We start from the raw sequence: 20,890 nt of genomic DNA on the forward strand, positions 1-20,890 counted from the left end.
TAACTTTTTGCCTTCACGTTCTTACCTTTTAAAATAACTAATTTGGTTTGCACAGGAAGGTACAAATTATTATTCAAATAAAACAAGTGGCGGGGGGGGGGGGAATCGTTTCTTTAAGGGAGCCACAAGATTTCTCCTTACTATAAAAGCCAGATTCAAGTGCAGGGAGAGAGCGAGGTGGATTTTGTGAGTGAGAGACTTGCGTGCAACCCAGTGAGAGGTGCTCAGACAAAAGCGCACACTCACACTCTTGGATGACATGGTTTTTAATAAAAATTACGACAGAATAATAAATGTACAGTTCAAATCAACATGCTAAAATATCTAATGCCATTCAGACAGCAGCCCCATGCAGCCCCCGTTTCCCCCCTTCTTAAGATCAGTAGCTGTTCTAGCCCTCTCCAATAGAAATCCCTTTAAAGTTAAAACTTAAAATGTACTAAACATTTCACCCTTTTTGTGCAATGACTTGTGCAAAAAAAGCTGTTTTCACCACATTAGTTTACAAAATACTCCCCTCAAAATAAAAAAACGGAAGACACCCAGAAAATAAAAAAGCACACAGATAAATGAGCAATTAATAAACGTACTACCGAGAAGCTCATGTGTTGGGTGGGGTTGTGGTAGTTTTGGGGCCACAAACAAGTGGTCTTCTGACTGCTTCTAAGATGTGCTATGTGGTTGAGACCCAACGCCTGGTGCAAGCCACTTCTCAAAGGACTTCCAGGTTTGTGGTGAATTATGCCGTCGCTGTTACAGTGCTCAGAAGACGGCTCCACCAAAAATGGGCCATGAGAGAGGCGGCTCATGCGATGGTCCGTGTGTCAAGCCAAAAGGACGGGCACTACTTGCTTCTAGAGGCCCCAGGAGAGGCCAAACCATTCGCCTACTCTTGACCACCTGCCCTGAACGGCCAGATTCCCAGACAGTGGCACTAAAGCATTTGCTTCCTTGCAACCACCCCAGTACGATCACATTTGCAAGCCCTTAATGGAAACGGTTTCTGCAGGAACAAAGAGCCCGGCTTTAAAAAAAATAGTAACAGTTTAAAAAATACCTACATACAAAAGGAATATTTTAAAACAAAAAAAACACAAACAGCAACAATACAATGGAGAGGGGTTTTTCTTTTTTCCCTTGTGAGTTTGAAAAGTGGGGTCAGATTTAACCCAAGTGCAAAACCAGCAAAGAACTTTTGCTTTGATCTCCAGCAAAGTGTTGACAGGAAGGATGTGGGCAGGAGAGGTCCCTGCGAAGGACGAGGCTGTGCAGGAAAGGCCCCCCTTCTAGAGCAGCTACAAGCCCCTGCAGGAGGGCCAGTGCACTTGTACACGGGGTGCCCGTATACGGGGCGCCCAAGAGCATTTCGCCAGTCCTGCCACCCTCAAGTCTTAAAGGGAAGAGGACGGAGCAGCCAGGACTAAGCCCGCTTTGCCACTCTGAGGGGCTGCATGGCAGACCCCAACAGATCTGCCCCAGGACCCCGCCTGCAATTCTGCAGGGAATGCCTGGGCACCACCCCCTAGCCCCCTGCCCCAGCAGGTTTCTGCTCAGATTGCCCGGGTATCCAAAGGCTGGTGGCTGTTCTTCACACACACACCCCCACTTATTCTCCTATTAATAATGATACTTCTCACCCGTCTCTCAGTATCAAACAATGAACTGCGGAGGAGGCAATTCATTCACGGGGATTTCTTTTTTAAAAAACCAGAAAACGTTCTCCCGCTTTGCTTCTCTAAAGGAAGCCGACTCACTCTCGCTCGCTCTGCCGCAATGATTAATTCCCTTTTGAAGGGGTGGGACTGTATTGCCTGGAACAAAATGCTAATTGGGAGCAGAGCACCAAAATTCCGTTTCTCATCCCCGTTATGCGACGGGCGGTTTGGAGTTGGACCCTACTGAAACCGGACACTCAGATCAAATATCTCCTTTAGCTCCAGAGGGGCTTCCCCCCTTCTCACGCCAAGCAGCCTTTTCTCCAGATCAGGGCCAGGAGGGGTTCAGTTTGGGCTGCTCTGTGGATATGTCGGTCCCACCCAGATCCGGGAACCCTCTTTCCATTGAGCACTGTGGAGGCTGGAAGGAGGGCCTGGTCGGAGGCTGTGGGATATTCGTGGCCGGCTGGGGTCTCCAGCGGAGTCTCCCTTCTGGCTTTTGCTCAGGAAAGCAAAAGGAACATGTTGGGTCCTCGCACAAACTGAGGCCTCGTCTGGAAGCAGCCAGCTTGGGAACTGGGAAGCCTTCGAAGTCCAGGCCTGCCTGCCGTCCGGCTTTCCCCCTTTTTCAGTGCTGCAACTACTCCCAGGACAGGAACCCCAACCACACACCCCTGGTGACCTGGTGTCAGTTTCGCAGAGAACTGCTTCACCCCCCTCGCTCCTCCCATCCCCTGTTGCCGGCTTCACCCCACCCCACGCCAAAGAGACCTGGTCAGAAGAACAGAACAAAGATTCACCATGGAGGGACAAATCTACCTGCACCAGTTCAACTGGGGGGGGGGGAAGATCCTCTTGCGGAGATCACCCCCTTTCCCTTTTGTGCCCCCAAACATAAGAGGGCATGGAACACCTGCGGTCGCTGCGTCCAAAAGGAACTTGAGCCGGAAATGGCCATCAAATCCCCCCCCCCCACAGGTGATGTCTGTCCGGAGGGGGGAGATTCCGGAGGATGTGGGAGAAACATCCAAATCAAAAACATCGGATGGACCCAAAGCCACACACACCCCCTGCTCCAGTCTCTTCTGCCTTTGGCAGTGGAAAGAGAACCCCCGCCTTATAGGGACAGAGGCGGACAAGGCAAAATGGTGAGGGGGACTCATGTGGTCCTCTAGACAGGGAGGTTTTTGGGCAGTTCCCAACCACATCCACTCCATCTATAGACATCATCTCACGACACACACACACACAAACTTTCCCTGCTTCTGTTGGGCTTTTGTCTTCCATTGGAGTCCTGACTGATTCCGATGCCTGCAAGGATCATGCAGAAATTTGGGACCACCAGATCTTTTACTTCAGGAGGCCCAGTAAGAAGCCCCCCCCCACCTCTTTGAGGGCTCAAGGGAGCTCAGGGCAGGGAGCAACCCCCTCCCCATGCCACTAGGAACATTTCCTGCACGAGTGTAACTGGATAGGCAGGAATTGTGCCCTGCAATGGGGGGCAGCCCCCCTTCCCATTTTTCCCAGCGGGCACTGCCCACCTGTGCCACCCATGGCTGGGCAAGCTGCCCACTGGCACTCGGCTGGCAACCCACCTTTCCTAGCCTGATGTAAGCAGAGCTGCCCAATGGCTCACACCCCCACATTTCCCACTGCGGCCACAAGCCTGGCACAAGCCAGCCACCCCCTTTGCCAGGCAGGACTGGGAGGGGCCCCTCCTTCTGGCTGTGAGATTCTGCTAGGACAAGGTTTTATTTTAAAGGAAGACTCTTCCACCTCATTCCCACAAGCCTCATGGCTGCCCCTCCGTAGCTGCAGGCAGCATGGAAAGAAGCATGGCGGACCTGCTTATAAAGTGGGGCTCAGGCACCCCTAATGTGGGCAAACCCTTAGAAATGCACCCCTGGGGGACGCTGCTGAACTTACAGGCAAAGAAACATTTAAAAATAGTGTCAGGAGAGCAAAGTGGAAAGGGCCAGGGAAGCCAATGCCCCAGGTAGGATGGGCAAGGCAGTGGAAGGAAAACAGCCTCCCCCCCCCCCCCAACTAGAGGCCAGTCTGACCCACAAAAACTTCCTCTCCCCGGGCAGCCATATGGGGAAGGGGTTGATCCCAGCAGATCCCCTTGCCTGCCTTAATGGATAAACAGAACCCACACCGAAATTACACTGCTCAAATATCTCCGTTCCTCATTCCTCAATGAAATGACTGTAGGCATGCAGTGAGAATTGAAATACGATTTGCAAACAGCCAGAGTTGAAAGGGTGTGTGTGTGTGTGTGTGTGTGTGTACGCAAAGTTGTGTGTCTCTCTGCTCTCCCAGGAAGTGTAAGGGCCAATTCGCTCAGCTCTTTCCCCCTGGAGTTGTGAACGCCCCTCTCAGCTGTCAGTTGCGACATCACAAAGGGACGCTCTAAACACTGCAGTGCGCTGCTTTCTGGAAAATACAAAGCCAGGTGTTTGGAGCACAGGGGATGCCAGCTGCCTTGCCAAGATGCCCAGCAACGGAGGCTTCGCCATGCAAACATCACCACCAACCAGCCATGGGAAAAGACCCTCAGCCGATCCTCCTGCTACAGCCACACCCCAAACAACCAATTCCACATTGCAGGCAAATAAAATGTCTCTTTGCTGAGGCACGTTTGGAGCCCCAACCCTTTAAAAAAAACAAACCCGACGCTGTCACCAAACACCAGAGCGATGGACCCACTGCATTTGGCTTCTGGAAGGAGTTTACGGGGCTTTGGGTTCCTGGATCATGTCCCGGTCTTGACGAAGAGGCCTCAAATCCTGGGAAGAGGACAACGACGCATGAAGAGTTGGTGCCTGCCAGGCCCTCGCCTCTCCTTCCCCTCCAGCAGCCACGTTTGTCCACGAGGAAGGGCTCCGCGAGGAGGGCGCGCTGGTGCCCGGACAAGCCTCCTCTGTGTGCCGCTGGGCACCCCCCCAGCATTTCCCAAGCCCCACCCAGGCAGCCGCGTGGCCCTGCCCGGCCCCCGCCTCACGAGTGGTGGGTGTTGATGAGGCCTCGCAGCTGCTTGGCCACCGTGTCAATCAGCTTCTGCTTGTCCCGCTCGTTCTTCCGGAACTGTGCAAAGACGTTGTTCTTGCGGCTCGTGTCCTTCATCCTGCGCAGGGAGGGAAAGCCAGAGCGTCACTGCCTCGCAGGCTTAAAGGCTGCCCAGGCACCCGGCCTCCGGGGCTCCCTTGGCCCACAGCAATGCCAGCCGGTGCCCCTGTGCCCCCCTTCCGCTGCTGGGGAAGGGGCAGCTGAGAGAGACAGAGCCCCCTTCGCCCAGGTGCCAAAGGGGCCCTTTTATTCACCCTCCCTCACCCATGAAGCAACATGATTGACTTTCGCCACGTGCGCCCAATCGACCGCAGAACTGGCTCTGCCACGGGTGCCACAAATACCCCTTCTGCATTTGTAAGAACTCCATATTTTAGTGGAACTTTGGAACTCCCTGCCTCTGGGCACCAGGCAGGTGTCTTCACTGTGGGATGTGATACATAAGTAGCAGTCAAAGACAACATTCCTTGTTTTCTTAGAGTGGACATGCAAGGGGATGGTTGGTCCAGTCAGTCGAAAATTTCCTGTTTCCTCCTGGATTGGGACATACCTCCTCTTGCATGTGACTAGAGGTGGGCGTGACCTTACCTGTGCAGGTAACAAAAGCACAAGGCACACAGCCCTCCTCCCTCCCCCCCCCCATCTTCCTTTCGTTGTGTCAACAGCAGTGAGTGCCAGTCTGCAGTCACTGGGATTAACCCCCCATTATGGGGTAGATCCACATGTATATACTTTGTAACTAAGTCTGCCTTCAGGGATCCCACTGTGAGCAGAATGTGAGTAAACTACTTTTATATACTTTACACAAGATTGTGGCATGTTTACTCTTTTAAGAGGGATATAAGGGAACTTACCAGGTCACTAATATTGAGAGGCTTAAACAAGCCTGCAACCAGCTACCCGCTGTGCGTTTAAAGGGGAATATAAAACTTTGCTAAGTTATAGAACTTGCTAGCGTAAGTTAGGAAGGATATTAATAAATAATATATCCTCTCCTGCCTCCCTGAACTTTCCCACATTCACTGTACTCTTTCTGGCGCCTGCTAAAAGCCTTTCAGTTTAAAAAAGCCTACCCAGATGTTTAGAAAGCTGGTGCGAATCTTAATCTGTTTTTAGTAAATCATTATTTTAAATTCCTGAAAGTCATAAATTATTGTTCATTTTCCTCAGGGATAATGCTACTGCTTTACATTTTCTGTAAACCACCGTGAGCTTTTTTTAAAAAAATCAAATGCTGTGTGTTTTATGAAATAATAATAGCACTTCTAATGGACAAAGCAAATTGGGGTCTGCCCCTGCTTCCAGAGAGGGGGTTATCCTGCCCCTAAGGATTCAGCCCTCAGCTCTCTGCGTTGCCCAGGGCGGGTAGGTGATATGTGAGGCCCTGAGGCTGCAACACATGACAGAGCTTTGGGGACTGGGTTGTGGTGGCTCCCTGGGCTGTCAGAGGGAATTGATACCATATACCGCTGCCCTCCAGATCCCATGAATTCAGGAAGGTACCCAATTGACGAAAGGTGCACAAGACAGATTTCTGAAGGCATGAAGTGGGCTTCCTTAGACAAGGGAGAGGGCTCAGTAAAACTTCTTAGGCCAGTGGTTTCCAACCAGTGTGCCTTGGCCCCCTGGGGTGCCTTGAACACTGGTCAGGGGTGCCACGGGCAACACTGGCCTCTGTCCCTCTTTCTTTCCTTCCCTCCCTCCTCTGGTGCCCTCTTGCCTCCCAAAGTCTTGCACAGACGTTTACTGCAGCAGCCCTGGCTATAAGCTCTGCAGGTGAATGGTGCCTGTGAGAAGCACCTCTCTTTGGGAGAGGGTTGGGGGGCAACTCAGAGACCAGGGACAGCAGCAGTGGCTGCCCAGAGGACTCCCAGGGAGAGGAGAGGAGGGCACACTCCGCAAGGGAAGGTGTTCAAAAAAGGGTGAGAGCCTGCCAGCTCTGAAGGCAAGGGGTGACCTAACTGGGCTCCTGAGCCCCACAGGGGTGCCACAGAAAGAATGTAGTTGGTCAAGGGAGCCGTGGACCCAAGAAGGTAGAAATCCTCTGTCTTATGCCCTTCCTTGGTCTCCAATTACTCAGCAGTTACAGCCCCCAGAAAAAGGGGTCAACAGCAAACATCTCTTGAGCACATCCGTCTTTTATTTGGGTGTGGAATTTTTGACATTAAGAAGTGTGGTCCTGGCTGCCTACAAACACACATTTTTAAACTTCTCAGTAGGGAAACTGCCTTCACGCATGGGGCGGGAAATGCCAATGTGTGTGGGGCTACGGCAGCCTAGCCCAACCCAGCACCTTCCAGATGTTTTGGTCAAGCTGACTGGGAGTCATGGGAGTTGTAGTCCAAAACATCTGGAAGGCTCTGGACTGGGCTAGGCTGCTCCACGCCAGGCAACCCACCATTGGAACATCAGGAATAAATTATGGGATTGGTGGGGGACATACGAGTGTGCGCTAGAAGCCTGACGAGAGGGTCTTGGTACCCGGCTGGGTCTCCCTGTGGGGCTATCGGGCTACAAATAACAGCGCAGGTAGGAGGGAATTAATGGCCAGACGCCTTTGCCAAAACCCTCCGCCAAAACCCTCATCAAACCGCCCCACGTTTTGTTGGAAGCTCATCTCTAAATACAAAGCAACCCTGGCTGAAATTGCCATTCCGCTTGAAATGGCAATTAGCGGACTGGAGATGATAGAGTTACCAGGAGGGGCTGCTTCCAGAAGGACCTGGCGCCTTGCGCCCACTGAGTGCTCCGCTTAAATTGCACAATAAAAGGACTCACAGGGAAGAAAACTAAAGGAGCCCCCAATCGAGCCACATACTTACTCTCGTGATATCCTGTGGAAGTGAGGAAGGAGAAAGAGAGAGAGAGAAACCGAGAGAGGAGTTAAGAAGTGGCTTCTCTGGCCGCCTGGGCAAAACTACTCCAGGGACTCTGCAAGCCATTCTGGTCCCGAGAGATGGAGGGAGGGAGGGAGGGAGGGAGGGAGGGAGGGAGGGAGGGAGGTGGGATGACCGAGCAGCAAGGATCCGCCACCAGCAGCCAAGCCAGGACTTTGACACACATGCTCTGAGCTGGGTCCCAGAGCAGCTAAGCGAGAGGGGAATGCAGCAAGGAGTCCCTGGGGAGAGGCATGGCGCCATTTTGCCCAGGGAGGCTCCTCTGCCCAAGCCAGGAAGCATCACCCAGGTGGGCGGGCAAAAGGATGAGCAGCACAAAGGAAGGAAGTCAGAGCAGGAAGTGCTGTGCTTTGACAGGCGTCCATTATGACTTCTGGGGGCTGACCCAGGTCTTGCCCACCTGCCAAAGTTGGCCGGTGGAAGGAGATAAAGACGTGGTCCACTGGGCCAAAAGGATACCCACCCCTGTTGTACTGGCGCAATTGCAGAGCACCCAGAATCCTCCCCAAAATTGATTGGCTGCTGCCCAGTCGAAGAGAGAAGGGCAGGGATCCCGTTCCTCAACACCCAGCTGTGTGGAATTGAGAACCACTTTTCAAATCCAGCGTGCCAAGCCACCGGGGGAGGCAAAGAAGCACCTCCTGGTGACAACAGCAGTGGCGAGTGCGAATTCAGTAGGGAACCTGCATCAGCATTGGCAACTGCGTTCATTCCCATGGGGGGAGCGACATGAAATGGTGCCATTAAGAGGGATTTTGCATGCTTGGCCAATCCGCACCCTCTCCAAGAAGAACTGGGCATCTCACACACAAGGACAATGTCAGTCAGGTTGCCTAGCCAATGAAGTGTATCAGTTATATATACCTGTTTCTAAATTTCCTGATTTCATTTGTATGTTGCATTCTTCAATCGATCAATTCATGCCTTCTTATAATTAAATGAATATGAACTGGAAGCAAAGGTTTTGCAGTTTAATGGGGCGATGTGGGAGAAGTCTGTGTTCGATTCTCACTGTCCAACATGCTCTGGCAATGCCCCAATGTGCAGAGCGGTCTGTTTGCGCACACCTCTGTGTGGAGCCCTGGTGATTTCTGCACACTTCTGCCAGCCAGCTCACTCTGACCGCCCCATGCGCACACACAAAGCGAAGACAACCAGCGGCGGCAGGGAACTCACCCCTGCGCAAGACACACAGCACAGCATAAACACGCCACAGCCATGGCAAGAGGCTCCGGGGCAGAGGGCAAGGGGTGCTCAGCAGCCCAGCAGCCTCAGCGCAAGCAGCAGCAGCAGCAGCCACCCTCCTCCCTCCTGGAAGCCTGGGCCAGGCAGCGGAGGCGATGGAAGGAGCCACCAGAGGGAACGCGACTGCTTGTCAAAGCAAGCCAGGAAGCCATCGGAAGGATGTCTCGGCTGGGGCACTCACTTTTCCAGCAAGATCAGCGCCGTTGTGGGATTCACGCGAAGGTATTTGCAGGTCGGCTGCCCGTAGTCGGCCAGGTATGTAGACCAATCCCACTGGAGAAACAGATCTAAGAGCTGAAACACACAGAGAGAAACAGGTCACAGCTAAGAGCAACACGGTGGAGGGGGGGCACATATTCGGAGGAGGGGCTGCTGATGCCCTTGGCTCTGGTCTTTGCCAGGGGCCCCCTGCCCCACTGCCTCACCTGTAAAATGGGAATGCCAGCAGCCCACCACACAGGGCTGTCAGGAGGTCCACTGGCAAGGATGCTTTGAGAACTGGGATATTCTTTCTGGGGAAGGGGGCTGGGCAGGGTTGGCAAGGGTGAGTGTGTTCCCACCCCCACCCCCAATTCTATCATGTTTTCCGACCCAAGGCAGTCTGCACTCACAAAGTGCTACAGAGGCAGGGAGGCAAAAGGAAAGGAGGATCCGGTTCAGTGTGTTTCTGCTTCCAAGGGGAGCAAGCAGGCGGTCAGGCCTGGGCTGTGGGGTTGGGGCAGTGGAAGGGAAAGATGACTGGCGCAGGAAACCAGGGGCAAAGTGGGGCTGAGCAGGAGGAACAAAGGATCAAGAATCCAGGGTAGCCAAGGGGCAGAAAAGGCTGTGCCAACCATGCCCTGGCTCCCTGAAAAACCAAGCGCCACAGAGGGGGTGCTTCCCTCTCCAGAGGCAGCCTTGGGCGGAAGAGGAACAGGAACTCTGCATCCGAAAGGAAATACACGTCCCTTGGCCCGATGGCTTGGGGTGTAACAGGGCATAGAGGAGCAAAGGTGCCTTATTCTCACTTAGAGAAAAGTTTATTTGTGTTTTCAAAGGTTAACTGTTACACCACAAACTGGAAATCTCTACACATGAGCCTTGGGCTCCTCAGGAAAACACCTTTCCCTCGGGGCCTGGACCCCAAAGAAGATAAATCAAGCTGGCAATGACCAGAGCTGTGCAGACGCCATTTGAGGCACCACCCTGCCCTTGTTGCGGTCAAACAGCTTTTGCCAACCTGGTTCCTGCCAGGTGTTTCGTACTACAACTCTGTAAGGGCCGATGAGACCTGTAGTTTAGCAGGGGGCACCAGGCCTGGGAATGTGGCACTGGAGTTTCTTATGGCACAATGCGCAGGAGGAGGGTGGCAGAAAGGGATGGTGGCACTGCCGTGCGAGAAGCCACTCTGCGCAAAGTGTGCAGAAGCCCAGAGAACAGGGTGACAGCCTCCCGCCTCGTGGTCACAACTAAGCAGAGTCTGCAAGCCGTGCATTTTGGACACCCTCAGATCCGTCTGCAGAGCCCACCCCCCGAGCCTTGGGCCTACGGGCAGAGGAGCCAGGGTCAGGCCAATTTGTCCTCTGGTGATTGTGGTGTCCCTCTGCTCTGCGCCACCGGGCGCCCTCCTCCAGCGCATCCCCCTGGGGAGCAGAGAGCGGCTTCCTCCTTGGGCTCGCCTCACCCCAGCGCCGCGAAGGGGAGCGGCAGTGATGGATGGCCTGTGTGTTTTACAGCCGTTGAGCCCTATCCATCTTGTGGACACGCGGCCTCTGGCTTGCGATGCCTCCGAGGGCTCCCTCCTTCCCCTCGCGCAGGGCGGCTGCTGCGCTCGTAGAGCAACCAGAGGGGCGGGAAGTTCTCTCGCCAGGAACTCTGACAATGCAAGACGATTTATCTGTCACATAAATGCGGTTTTATTGGTTTTACTGTTTAAACTTTTCACCTCCGCAACTAAATCGGGGGCAGAGGGGGGGGGGGAGAGAAGAGCCTTTTGCACAAGGGCATCCCTGAAGCCCAGGCTCCTCCACGCATTCTGGCAGCCACCTTCTGGGGCAGATTCCAAAATAAAAATATGCAAATACCATTAATTCTTCAAACCAGAGAGTCGGCGGTGCAGCTCCATAAATCAAACTTGACAGCCCAGAGCGCACCAGGGCGGGGGGGGGAGGGGGGGAGCCGCAGTTTGCAAGTTCAGTGGGGGCTGCGTGGCTCAAGCGCTGCGGCTGCCGGTGTTTCTGCATGCCGTGAGCACCGGCAGAAAGACGTGCAGGAGGGACGGCGGTGACCGTAAACCTGGTGCATGTCAGGGAGACAAGGCGGCTGGCTGGGTGGGGAAGAGAGGGAGAGGTCCCGGAGAGTTCAAGGTGTTTTCAGTGCCAGATCGTCCGTCAGAAGCTCTTCCAAGACCTGGGATTGCACTCTCGGGGGGGGGGGGGGAGGCCTTCAATCACAACCTTCCATTTCACCCCAAGATGCTGCATGCAGCAGACCCCGTCCCGCAAGCTGACTGACACCCCCAACTTCATCCTCCAACTTGGATGTCTTCAATGGAGGATTGGGTCCATTCATGAAGGAGAAGGCCACTGACAGCTACTAGCCTTGATGACTATATTCTGCGTCCATAGCTGGAGGCAGCGATGCTCTTAAACCCAGTTGGTTTTTAAAGCACAGGAGAGGCATGCTTGAATCCTGCATCTGGTTAGTCCCTGCAGGAACAGGATGGTGGACTAAACAGACCACTGGCCGGATCCTGCAAGGCTCTTCTTAGGTTCAGCCCTTCATTGTGCTACAGCATGGGTTGGCAAACTAAGGCCAGGGGGCCAGACCCGGCCCAATTGCCCTCTGGAGCAGGCCCACAGACGGTCCGGGAATTGCCACGTGGATTGGCATGGGGATTCTGATTGTTTGGGCTGCACCATTCCCCGCCCCCCTCACACACACCGCAGCGGCACCTCCTCCCTCCCTCCCCCCTCCTCCTGGCTTCTCCCTGCCCTGCCTAGAGGAGGAAGGGGGCTGGGCTTTGCTGAGCCGCGGTTGGCTGAGTGCCATTTTAAGCAGCCCCTCTCCGGACGGAGGCAGCCCTTTTGTGCCACTCATCGTCCCTCCGCTGCCGTCGCCGCCAGCCGCTGCCGCTCGCAAGGCACAGGTAAGCAGCCACTGGGGCTCGACTGGTGCTGTGGTGAAGGGAGGGGAGAGGTGGGGGGGTTCTTTCAAAATATAGTCTAGCCCCCCACCAGGTCTAAGGGACAGTGGACTGGCCCCCTGTGGAAAAAGTATGCTGACCCCTGGGCTACAATCAGAAAACCAGAGCCATCTTCAGGGGCTAGGCAGTGCAGCTCTCTCCCCAAGTCTCCTCATGAGGAGGTGCAAGGGTGCCTGGGCCCAATCCCTTGAGGAGCAGCCTTGCCACTCTGGCCCTGAAACACTCCTTCCTCCTGGTCACAGCACACCAACTTCCCTCCCAAAGCCCCCAGCCTTTGCCATCACTGGCTTCCCAGAGTCACACAAACATTTGAAAAAGGGGAGAGGGGAGGAGGTTTGCATGCAAGCCTGTCCTAACGAGTAACAAAGTGCAAGAATCCCATTAAGCACAATGCAATTAGCTTGCATTGAATACGTCAATCTCTCTGCCAGTTCGACACTGGCACATCTATACAGGTTTGGTTAAAACAGTACCAGCCACAATTAAAAGCTCTCCAGCCCAGAGACATCCCAGGTGGATCTACAAGGCTGCTGCTTCTGACACATGACCTTCTCATCGCGGAGCTACTCCCTGCCACGTCATCCCCATCCCGGAGACCACCCACAGCCACGGAGATACGCTACTGTCAAATCCAAGACTCCAAATCAAGCATTGTTTCAGCCAGAACTGCAACGAGAAACTCATCGCCATGCCTGGCCCTGACCTGATCCCAGACATGCAGTCCTTGGAGGGTGAAGCAGCCACCCCACAGCTTGGGGAGCAGGCAGGGTTCCCCAGAACCAACGGTGAGGTCCTATCAGGAGAAGGTGGTGGAGCGCCAGCACCGAAAATTCTGGTCCGGACCAAAAAGCAAAGCCACAGCATGTGTCCACAGACCCAGGGCTGATGTGTAAGGCTCCCAAATTAAGGACCTCCTCATGAGTAAGTGATGCCCTTAAATACCTTCCCCACCAACAGTTTTGGGTTGGGGCATAGTCTAAGGAGCCAGAGGATATGAGGCCTTGCTCTTGAGCCTTCTGTTTGCAGGAAGCAACAGGAGTCTTGAGCTCCTTGCTCTTGAGCCTGGTTTCATCTCCTTCGACCCCAGACTGTGGCCTGACCTGGACCCTGGATGTCCAGCTGGACTGAGACCAGTTCTCAGTGCTTGACCTCAGCTTGCCTGGACCACAGAGCACACCCTGCCCTTGTTGGTGGTGATTTTGGAAAGAGGCTTAATCCTCTGGGGACTGGGATCCAGCACCCCCCCCATGACAGCAACCATGACAGCGTGGCGCCCTGCACAGCAAGTGGGCAGCGAGTCCACACTGGTGAGCCCCCTGCCCAAAAAGGGGAGACTGCTCTCCCAGAAAAAATCCCTGGTGGAAAAGAGGATAAATGGGGAGGTGAACCAGTGAGGAGGAACTAAAAACCTTGCAATGTGATTCATTGCCAACTAGCAAGACCACCACCACACCGCCAATTCCAGTCCATTCCAATTAGCAGACGAAAAGGCGGCCCGGAAGCAAACACTTGATCTTTCGGAGGTGAAGCCTTTGGGTCTTCTCTGGTTTCCGTGAGGCTTCCTCCCAAAGGCTGAGCAGACTCGTCCCCAAGTTCACCTCTCGTGGCTCCAGCTGCACACCTGAGACCCCCTTAGGGCCTTATAGGCTGTCGCTCTTCCCACAACCAGGAGAAGGGGCACCCGACTAGCTACAGACACCCTAAAAGTCTGGCAACGCCTCCCCACCCCCACCCACTGGTTGTACACTTAATCCGAAGTCAGTCCCAAGGCCAGTTTGCACATCACACATTTTAGGTAGGCAAACGCAATGTGTGAATGAAACAAGCAAATGCCTGGGAGCACATGAATTGCACAGGGATGCTCATCAGAGGCTGGAAATGGATCCATGCAGCGAGCATAGAGGAACAGGGGACCAAACTCCAGAAACGCCCCCCTTGGCTATTCTATGATGAACATAGCATGCCATCTTGACCTTGCTAGAGTTCATCCCAGCCAGGGTGCCAACCTCAATAAAATATGGGGGGGGGGGGAGTAAGCCCCACCCCACACAACTGATCACATGACACAGCACACATACACCATTTGAATAGCAATGCTCATCAATTTGGGGGGGGCAGCCCCCTCAAATATTTTATTGGGGGGGCAAACGGACCTTGGTCCCTAGGAGTTGGCTCCTATGATGCCAGCACTTCACCCCCTTGTGTTGTGCTGAGAAGGGGCTGGACATGGAAGGGGGGGCCAGGATTGAACCAAGAGCTCTGTGGCCCCCTCTGCAGATCCCCCGGGGGTGACTCAGAAGTTCCATGGCCAGGAGATCTATGTGAGAGAGGGAGAGGGGCTGGCATGTGTCCTTGGTGAGCCAGGAAGGGTAGCTGCTGAGGCGTCAGATGACAGCTCCCCGAATTACTGCCTGCTGGTTTTCAAGAGGCCGGATTGTGGCCAAGGACATCTGTTTATATCCTCAGACAATCCTCGAAAGGCTCCAAGGAGAAACCTGGAAGGATTCAAGTCGGGGGCAGGAGAGAGAGAGAGAGAGAGAGAGAGAGAGAGAGAGAGAGAGAGAGACGGAGTTTAACAGCACAAACCCCTCCGTCCACTCACACCCGTACCTCTCCCCCCCCCATCATCTCGATTATTTTTGGATGTCCTCTGCCTGTTTTTAGGCTCCTGTCTTTATTAAATTAGGGTTCCAGTGGATGGAGTCCAGAAACCTTCACATCTGCACTTGCTGCCGACGAGCTCTGCCATTTTTCCATCTGTAAATGCTCATAAATTTATTCCCAGGAATCGCGCTCTGTTTCCAGTAACTCCAAAGTGTTATTGTGAGAAGGCAACCGGAGAGTCTCTTCTGACCACTCGCGTTTTCAGGCCTTGGTGTTGAAACGGCTCTTAAGGAGGAGAGGCCCGCAAGCGCCTTTGTTCTGCAGGCTTACAGAGCAGGCTGGTCCAGCTCCCAGACACGCCAGCCTCCTTCGTCCGCGGCTCCCGTCCTTGCAGGGTGGAGATTTGGACCTGCCACACCGTTGCCTGTTTGCCCCTCTAAAGAGCTGCAGGGCTGGAATCCACAGGTGGGGAGAATGGCTCTTGTGCTCAGATCCTGCTCTGGAGCTTCCCATTGGGGCAACTGCTCAGCCACCGGGAGGACAGGATGCTGGACGTTTTAATTTGCTTTTATTTATCAGATTTATACACTGCCCTTCATCCGAAGATCTCAGGACAGTTCACAAGATGGGTGCACAATTACTCCGTGGACCATGGGCCGGATCCAGTAGGCTCTTCTTATGCGCTTATGAAGGGTCCACAGCTCAGTGGCAGAGGGGGAAGGGAAGAAGGCTTCCATCCTTGCGCTGGAGGAACAGGTGCTGGCAATGATTACCCAACCTGGCTCCCCCTCTCCCCTCACAGAGCTCCAATTCCCAGCACCCTTAGGGAACTATAGTTCCCATGATCCTTTGCAAGAGAGGGAAGTCACATGCTTTCAACGCTTGGTGTGTTTTCCTGCCCAGGATGCTGGAGAGGCACTGCCAGCCAGGAAGGGATGATGGGCTGGGTGGGTGGGGGAATACAGGAGGCCCCCCGCCCCTCATCCTAACCCCCTGGAGCCCTAACCCCCTGACCAGTTCTGGAAGCCTGGCCTGACCCTGGCCTGAGGGGGGGACGGACCCTGAGCAGAGGCTCTAGCCAATGGCACCAAAGGCTGAGAAGTGTTATCCCTAAGGGCAATCCCAGGAAGGTCCTAAGGACCAGGAGTGGGGGAAGTACCTGGGGAGGGGCTTTCTCTCTGGCTCTCATACTTTGCATTTTTCTCTCCAGACTTCAGGAGCCAAGGAGTTCTCTGGCTCTGTCGCCAGCCTCTGCAGCTCAGCACCTGCAGCTGACAGCCGGCAGCCACATTCCACGGGGAGGGTCCCCGCTCAGCTGCTCCCTCCTGCAGTGGGCCCGCTCCGGAGGGAGGCAGGCAGGCAGCGTCAGCAAAAGGGTGGGGAGGGTCTGGCAGGACGGAGAACCACATGGGGAGATGAAGGAGAGCAAGTCTCCCTTCACAATGCCCCTGTCGCTGGTTCAGGGGACTGGATGCCCTCACTCCCTATAGATCACAGAACTGACCTCCCTCTCCCTTGCCTGCTCCCTGCCCAAATTCACTCTGTTGCAAAGCCACAGATCAGTTGAGCGTCACCTCTCTGCCTGCAAACACCCAAGAGATGATGGACAGCATCCTATTACCCCTGGTTGTTGGAAGACTCAGGACAGACCAAAGAAATCCCTTCTTCACGCAGCTAATAGTGAAACTGGGAAAATGGTTCCTGCAGGAGGCAGGGATGGCCACCAACTTGGATGGCTTTAAAAGAGGACCGGACAAATTCATGGAGGAGGCGAGGCCCATGGAAGGCTCCTGGCCAGGATGGGGCAGCGAGGCTTCGGAATCTCAGTGGCTGGAAGCCACAAGAGAGGAGAAACGCTCTTGTGCTCAAATCCCACTTGCAGGTTTCCCTTTGGGGCGTCTGGTCGGCCCCTTTGAGAAGAGGATGCTGAATGACTACTGGCCTGATCCAGCAGGGCTCTTCTCATGCCCTCTCTGTGTGATGTCCCCATGAAACGAACCCTGAGGCCTCTGCCATTCGTCTCCGCGTCATCTCATCTGCCATCAAAATCATGGCTCCTCCCTTGTCTCTGCAGCATCAGGTCGGCTGTTTAAACCAGGGTTGTTGCCATACTTGAGAACCATGAGACGGTGGCCCCCCCCAAATCGCTGGATCTGGCATGTTCTCCACCCCACCCGGCCACTGGGAAAAGCACTGGCTCCGGGTAAAGGACCCCAGCGTAGTCGGTAACTATTCCCGGCTCCCGTTTGGCGCATGCCAAGTTCTCCGTGAACTGCAGGTTCCTTTTGTTTACCCGGCGAGGGTGGGGCAGGAGAGGAAGAGGTGACCTCTCCCTCACCCCCTCCCGTCTGTATGGGACTGACGCTGCTGCTGTCACCTCCCAGTGAACTTTCAGATTATCTCAGAAGAGCTTCACCTTGCCTTGAACTTGTTCGCTGCTCCCCAGCGCAGTCACGTAGCATTGCTTAAACACTCCAGCGCCACGCAGCCAGCGACTCCGCCAGCTTTAAAGTGGGGGGGAGGGGAGGAGAGACTCACTCGTCCCCATCGCCATTCCCAAAGCACAACGCTGTGACGTGCACCAGGGAAGCCGGGGGGGGGGGCAGCCTGGCACATCCCGGAGTTGGGTGGCAGCAAGAGTTGGCCACGGAGGGAGGGGACCCCAGAGCAGGAGCTGACAACGCAGGAGACAGTGAGATGGAGGGGGCACCCTGGCTGCCAAACCAGGCCATGCCCAGGCAAACAGGCCTAGTAAGAGAGACGAGGGCAGCCCACTTGGCCGCTGGAACCCGGCTCACACCAGAAGCAGAGGGTGGAAGGGGCAGTTTCAGAGCAAAAGAGGGGCGGCCCCCAAAGTCTCTTTGGGCCAGCTCCTGATTCCCTCACCCCACCCCTCTCCCAGATCACTTCTGGACTCGGACTTGGCCTTGGAGAAAAGCACCGGGGCAGCGGGTGGGAATGGGGGATACCACAGACGGGAGGTAACAGCAGCCGGCAGGACCAAATCTGCCCCCCAACTTCTGCATCCCTGTTATTAAAAAAAGGAAAGAGAGATCCAGACCCCTGAGCCCCCATTTTATGCAAGATTCAGTGAGATCTGGGTTCAAATAAGCCAGTCAGCTGGCGCTACCTACATAGTTTGGCTGCCAGTGACCAAAAGCCTTTTGTTTCCAAACAACAACAACAACAACAACTGCAAAGGTGAACTGAAGCTTCCCATTCTATATACTTTTCAACATGTGAACTAACCGAGCATGGATCCTTTTTGAATCCGTTCCTAGTTCCCGGGGATGGGGGGAGGCTGAGATTCCAAACCACAGCCTTTAGGTTCTGTACTAATTAATCCACCAGACCTGCCAGCAACTGTCTTCCCCATGTGCAACTCACGAAAGAGATGCAAAGGACACCTCCCTCCCCAGCCCCCCGCCAAATGAAAGTCTGGGGATCCATCCTTGAGCAACGCCACCACGCTTGCAATCATGGCAGCTGCCGAGAAGCCCAGGCAGAGGCCTGAAACAATGAGCCTTGGCACACGGAGGGGTGGACCTCATTGCACAAACTTCATTGCACAAACAGCTCCAGCCGGCAGGTTTCAGGGACATCCTCAAGTTGCACATCAAAGGGCAGCAAAAAAGGGGGAGGGAGAAGATCCTGGGCACGGACTGGGGGAGGTGCTGGCCTACGGTCCCTGGCCTGCAGCGAATGCAGCAGCCGCCTGTGCCGCCAGCATCCGCCTCCAAGAAGCCGCCCTCAGGTAACCTGTCAGTGCGTGTCAAAGTGAGTGGCAGAGGGCAGCAGGGTGGGAAGGGAACGCCAAGGGGGAAAGGCAGCCCTGGGTCTGGCCTGACTTGTCGGCAGCCTCAATGCAAACAAGCTGTGAACTGGAGAGGGCAAGGAGGAGCCCTGTCTGGTGTGAATAAGGCCTGTCACCAGCGGTAGCCCTGGCCAAACACGGGCGCCGCTTGCAGAGCTGTCAGGTTTCTGAAAAGGGAGAGGAGAGCATCTCCATTTGCAAATGCTGAAGGCAAATGCTTGAAAGCACCCAGGAATGTTTCCGAAACCTGGAATATCCAGCAGGATTTTATCATCACCACCAACCCTGGAGACGTCCCTTGGGAATCAGAATTAATATGTAAAGCTGCCTTGCTCTGGTGTCACTAAAAGGAAAAGCCAAGAAGCAAACTGAAAAGGCAAATGGTCTCTTTAGCTTCTGCACAAAGCTGGCCCTTCCCCCAGAACCAGCCATCCAGCATGCCAGTCACAAGAACACAGAAGCACAGCAAGTCAGACAACTGGTCCGTCTTGCTCAGTGCTGTCCACACGGACTGGCAGCAGCTCTCCAGGATTTCAGGCATGACTCCCTCCCAGCCCTGCCTGGAGATGTCTTTGGGGATTGAACCCAGGACCTGCTGCTTCCAAGGCAGACGCTCTCCCACTGAGCCTCTTATAAAGTGTTGGGGGAGTGAGAGAGAATATTGGGTTGTTTTTGTTTGCATTCTGTATTTTGTGTTTTTATTTTGTGATTTTATGTTGCAACCACCCTGCAACCACCACTAAACCTGCGGGTATTGGATGGAATACAAATTTAATAAATAATAATAAGAAGAAGAAGGCGCTTCCTGCCAGCCTGATCACTCCAGGCAGAGCACTGCGTCTGTGGACAGGAAGATGGCCTCTGGTCCGACAAACTTCTGGTCCTCAGAACCCATTCCCTCTGCGCAAATTGTTCTATCAGAATCTGGCTTCCACCCCCACTTGCCTGAAGCTGAAACAGCGCAGACCCCACTGCAAAGCCTACTGGAAGGGATTGGCGTGAGCTGAACCTAATCAGGCCTCCAATCTCGCAGGCCACGCTTGGCTGCGAGCGAGACAGCTCCACCTCCAGCACCGGGGTGAGTTTCAGCTGGAGCCGGGAGAGCAAACGGCAAAGCGTTTAATCCAGATATTGCGTCCGCCGAGGCTTGTTGCAGCAACAGCATCGCCTTTGGCACCAAGAGGAATAACAGGATTTATGGCTGTTTGCTGCAGATTAAGGATACATCTGAAACCGAAGCAGGAACCTGGACTGAAGCAAGAGGCTGTGTCGCCCTGACCCCTGGATGGCCCTGATGCTGCTGAAACGCCGTTCTGAACCCTCGGCGGCAGAAGCAGCAGGAGGAGGAGGCGGCTGCAGAGGCGGGAAAGTGTCCCGCTTTGACCAAGCGGCAAAACACTCACTCCAGTGGCTGCCTGGGATTAAACCTTCCTGCCTGGCGACTGCAGGTGACCAACAAGCAGATTTATGTTATGTGCACACTGTCTCGTTTGCTTGGAATGAAACAGATTTACAACCCAAGCGGTGATTACAAGGATAGCTCCATTGGTTAGAGCGTGGTGCGGATAAGGCCAAGGCTGCAGGTTTGAATCCCGTAGGGGACAGCCCCATATTCCTGCACTTCAGGAGGTTGGACTAGATGATCCTCAGGGTCCCATCCAACTGTATGATTCTATGATGGGAAGAAGGTCCCTTCCAATTTTATGATTCTATGATTCTAAGGTCGGATTTGAAAGGAGTGGCATCAGCGAGGCTGAACTCCAAAGCCATCTCAGCCAGGCAAAATGGCATTAGCGGCCAATGAGCCCAGTTTTTCCCACACTCCTGGGTGCGTAGCTCAACTTCCCAAACTCCAGACACTTCCTCCTTCCCCGTTATCACATTGTGGTGGCACAAAAAAGGTCTACAAACCAGCCCAATATGAGAATCCGCAAAAAAACAATGCCAGGATGGATAGATGACTCAAGGGAACACAGGCAGGCAGGCAGCATCCTGGCTTTCCAGGAAGCTCAGAGGAGAACCAGTTACAGTCTGCCTGGGGACAGCCCTCCACCCTTCCTCCAAGAAAGTTGGGGGAATCCCAAGGTGGAGCTCTGCCTCCTCAGTCATCTATGCAACAAGCATGTTTGCCACACCTTAGAGAAGGTGCCTGGTTTGGGCTGTTCTCCAAGGCGGCAACAGAGCACAGCAAGGGCATCTGCTGTACCTAAAAGACTGGGCGAAGGTTGCTCACAGGCCCACAGCACAAATTTGTGTGAGCTAATCAGTTTAGGTACAAATGGGCAGACTTTCAGAGGGGGGAATGGTATTTTCGCACATGCTGCCCTTATGAAACTCTGCAAAATGCAGGAAAGCATCATCCCTCTGGACCCACCAGTGCGCCTGAATTAGATCCAGTTTTGCCCAGAGACATACACAACTT

The 20,890-nt window shown here is 54.3% G+C and overlaps 1 protein-coding gene across 3 annotated transcripts in view; it reads right to left on the reverse strand.

The window, feature by feature from the left end:
• Positions 1-250: 250 nt before the first annotated feature.
• The window catches only part of EXOC6B (exocyst complex component 6B), a 220,723-nt gene continuing 200,083 nt past the window's right edge, over positions 251-20,890 (reverse strand). For 2 of the 3 annotated variants that reach the window (XM_083757097.1, XM_083757098.1), the window contains 2 exons: positions 9,048-9,160; positions 251-4,782 (listed from right to left, as the gene is read on the reverse strand). In XM_083757097.1, coding sequence (XP_083613223.1) covers positions 4,656-4,782; positions 9,048-9,160 — 240 coding nt within the window. In that variant the 3' untranslated portion in view covers positions 251-4,655. The remainder of the gene's footprint in view (positions 4,783-9,047; positions 9,161-20,890) is intronic. The other variant, XR_014568506.1, reaches the window with a different exon arrangement.

The sequence above is a fragment of the Podarcis gaigeae genome (genome assembly GCF_964106915.1).
Source record: "Podarcis gaigeae genome assembly, chromosome: 9".
In the NCBI taxonomy this organism is placed as follows: Eukaryota; Metazoa; Chordata; class Lepidosauria; order Squamata; family Lacertidae; genus Podarcis; species Podarcis gaigeae.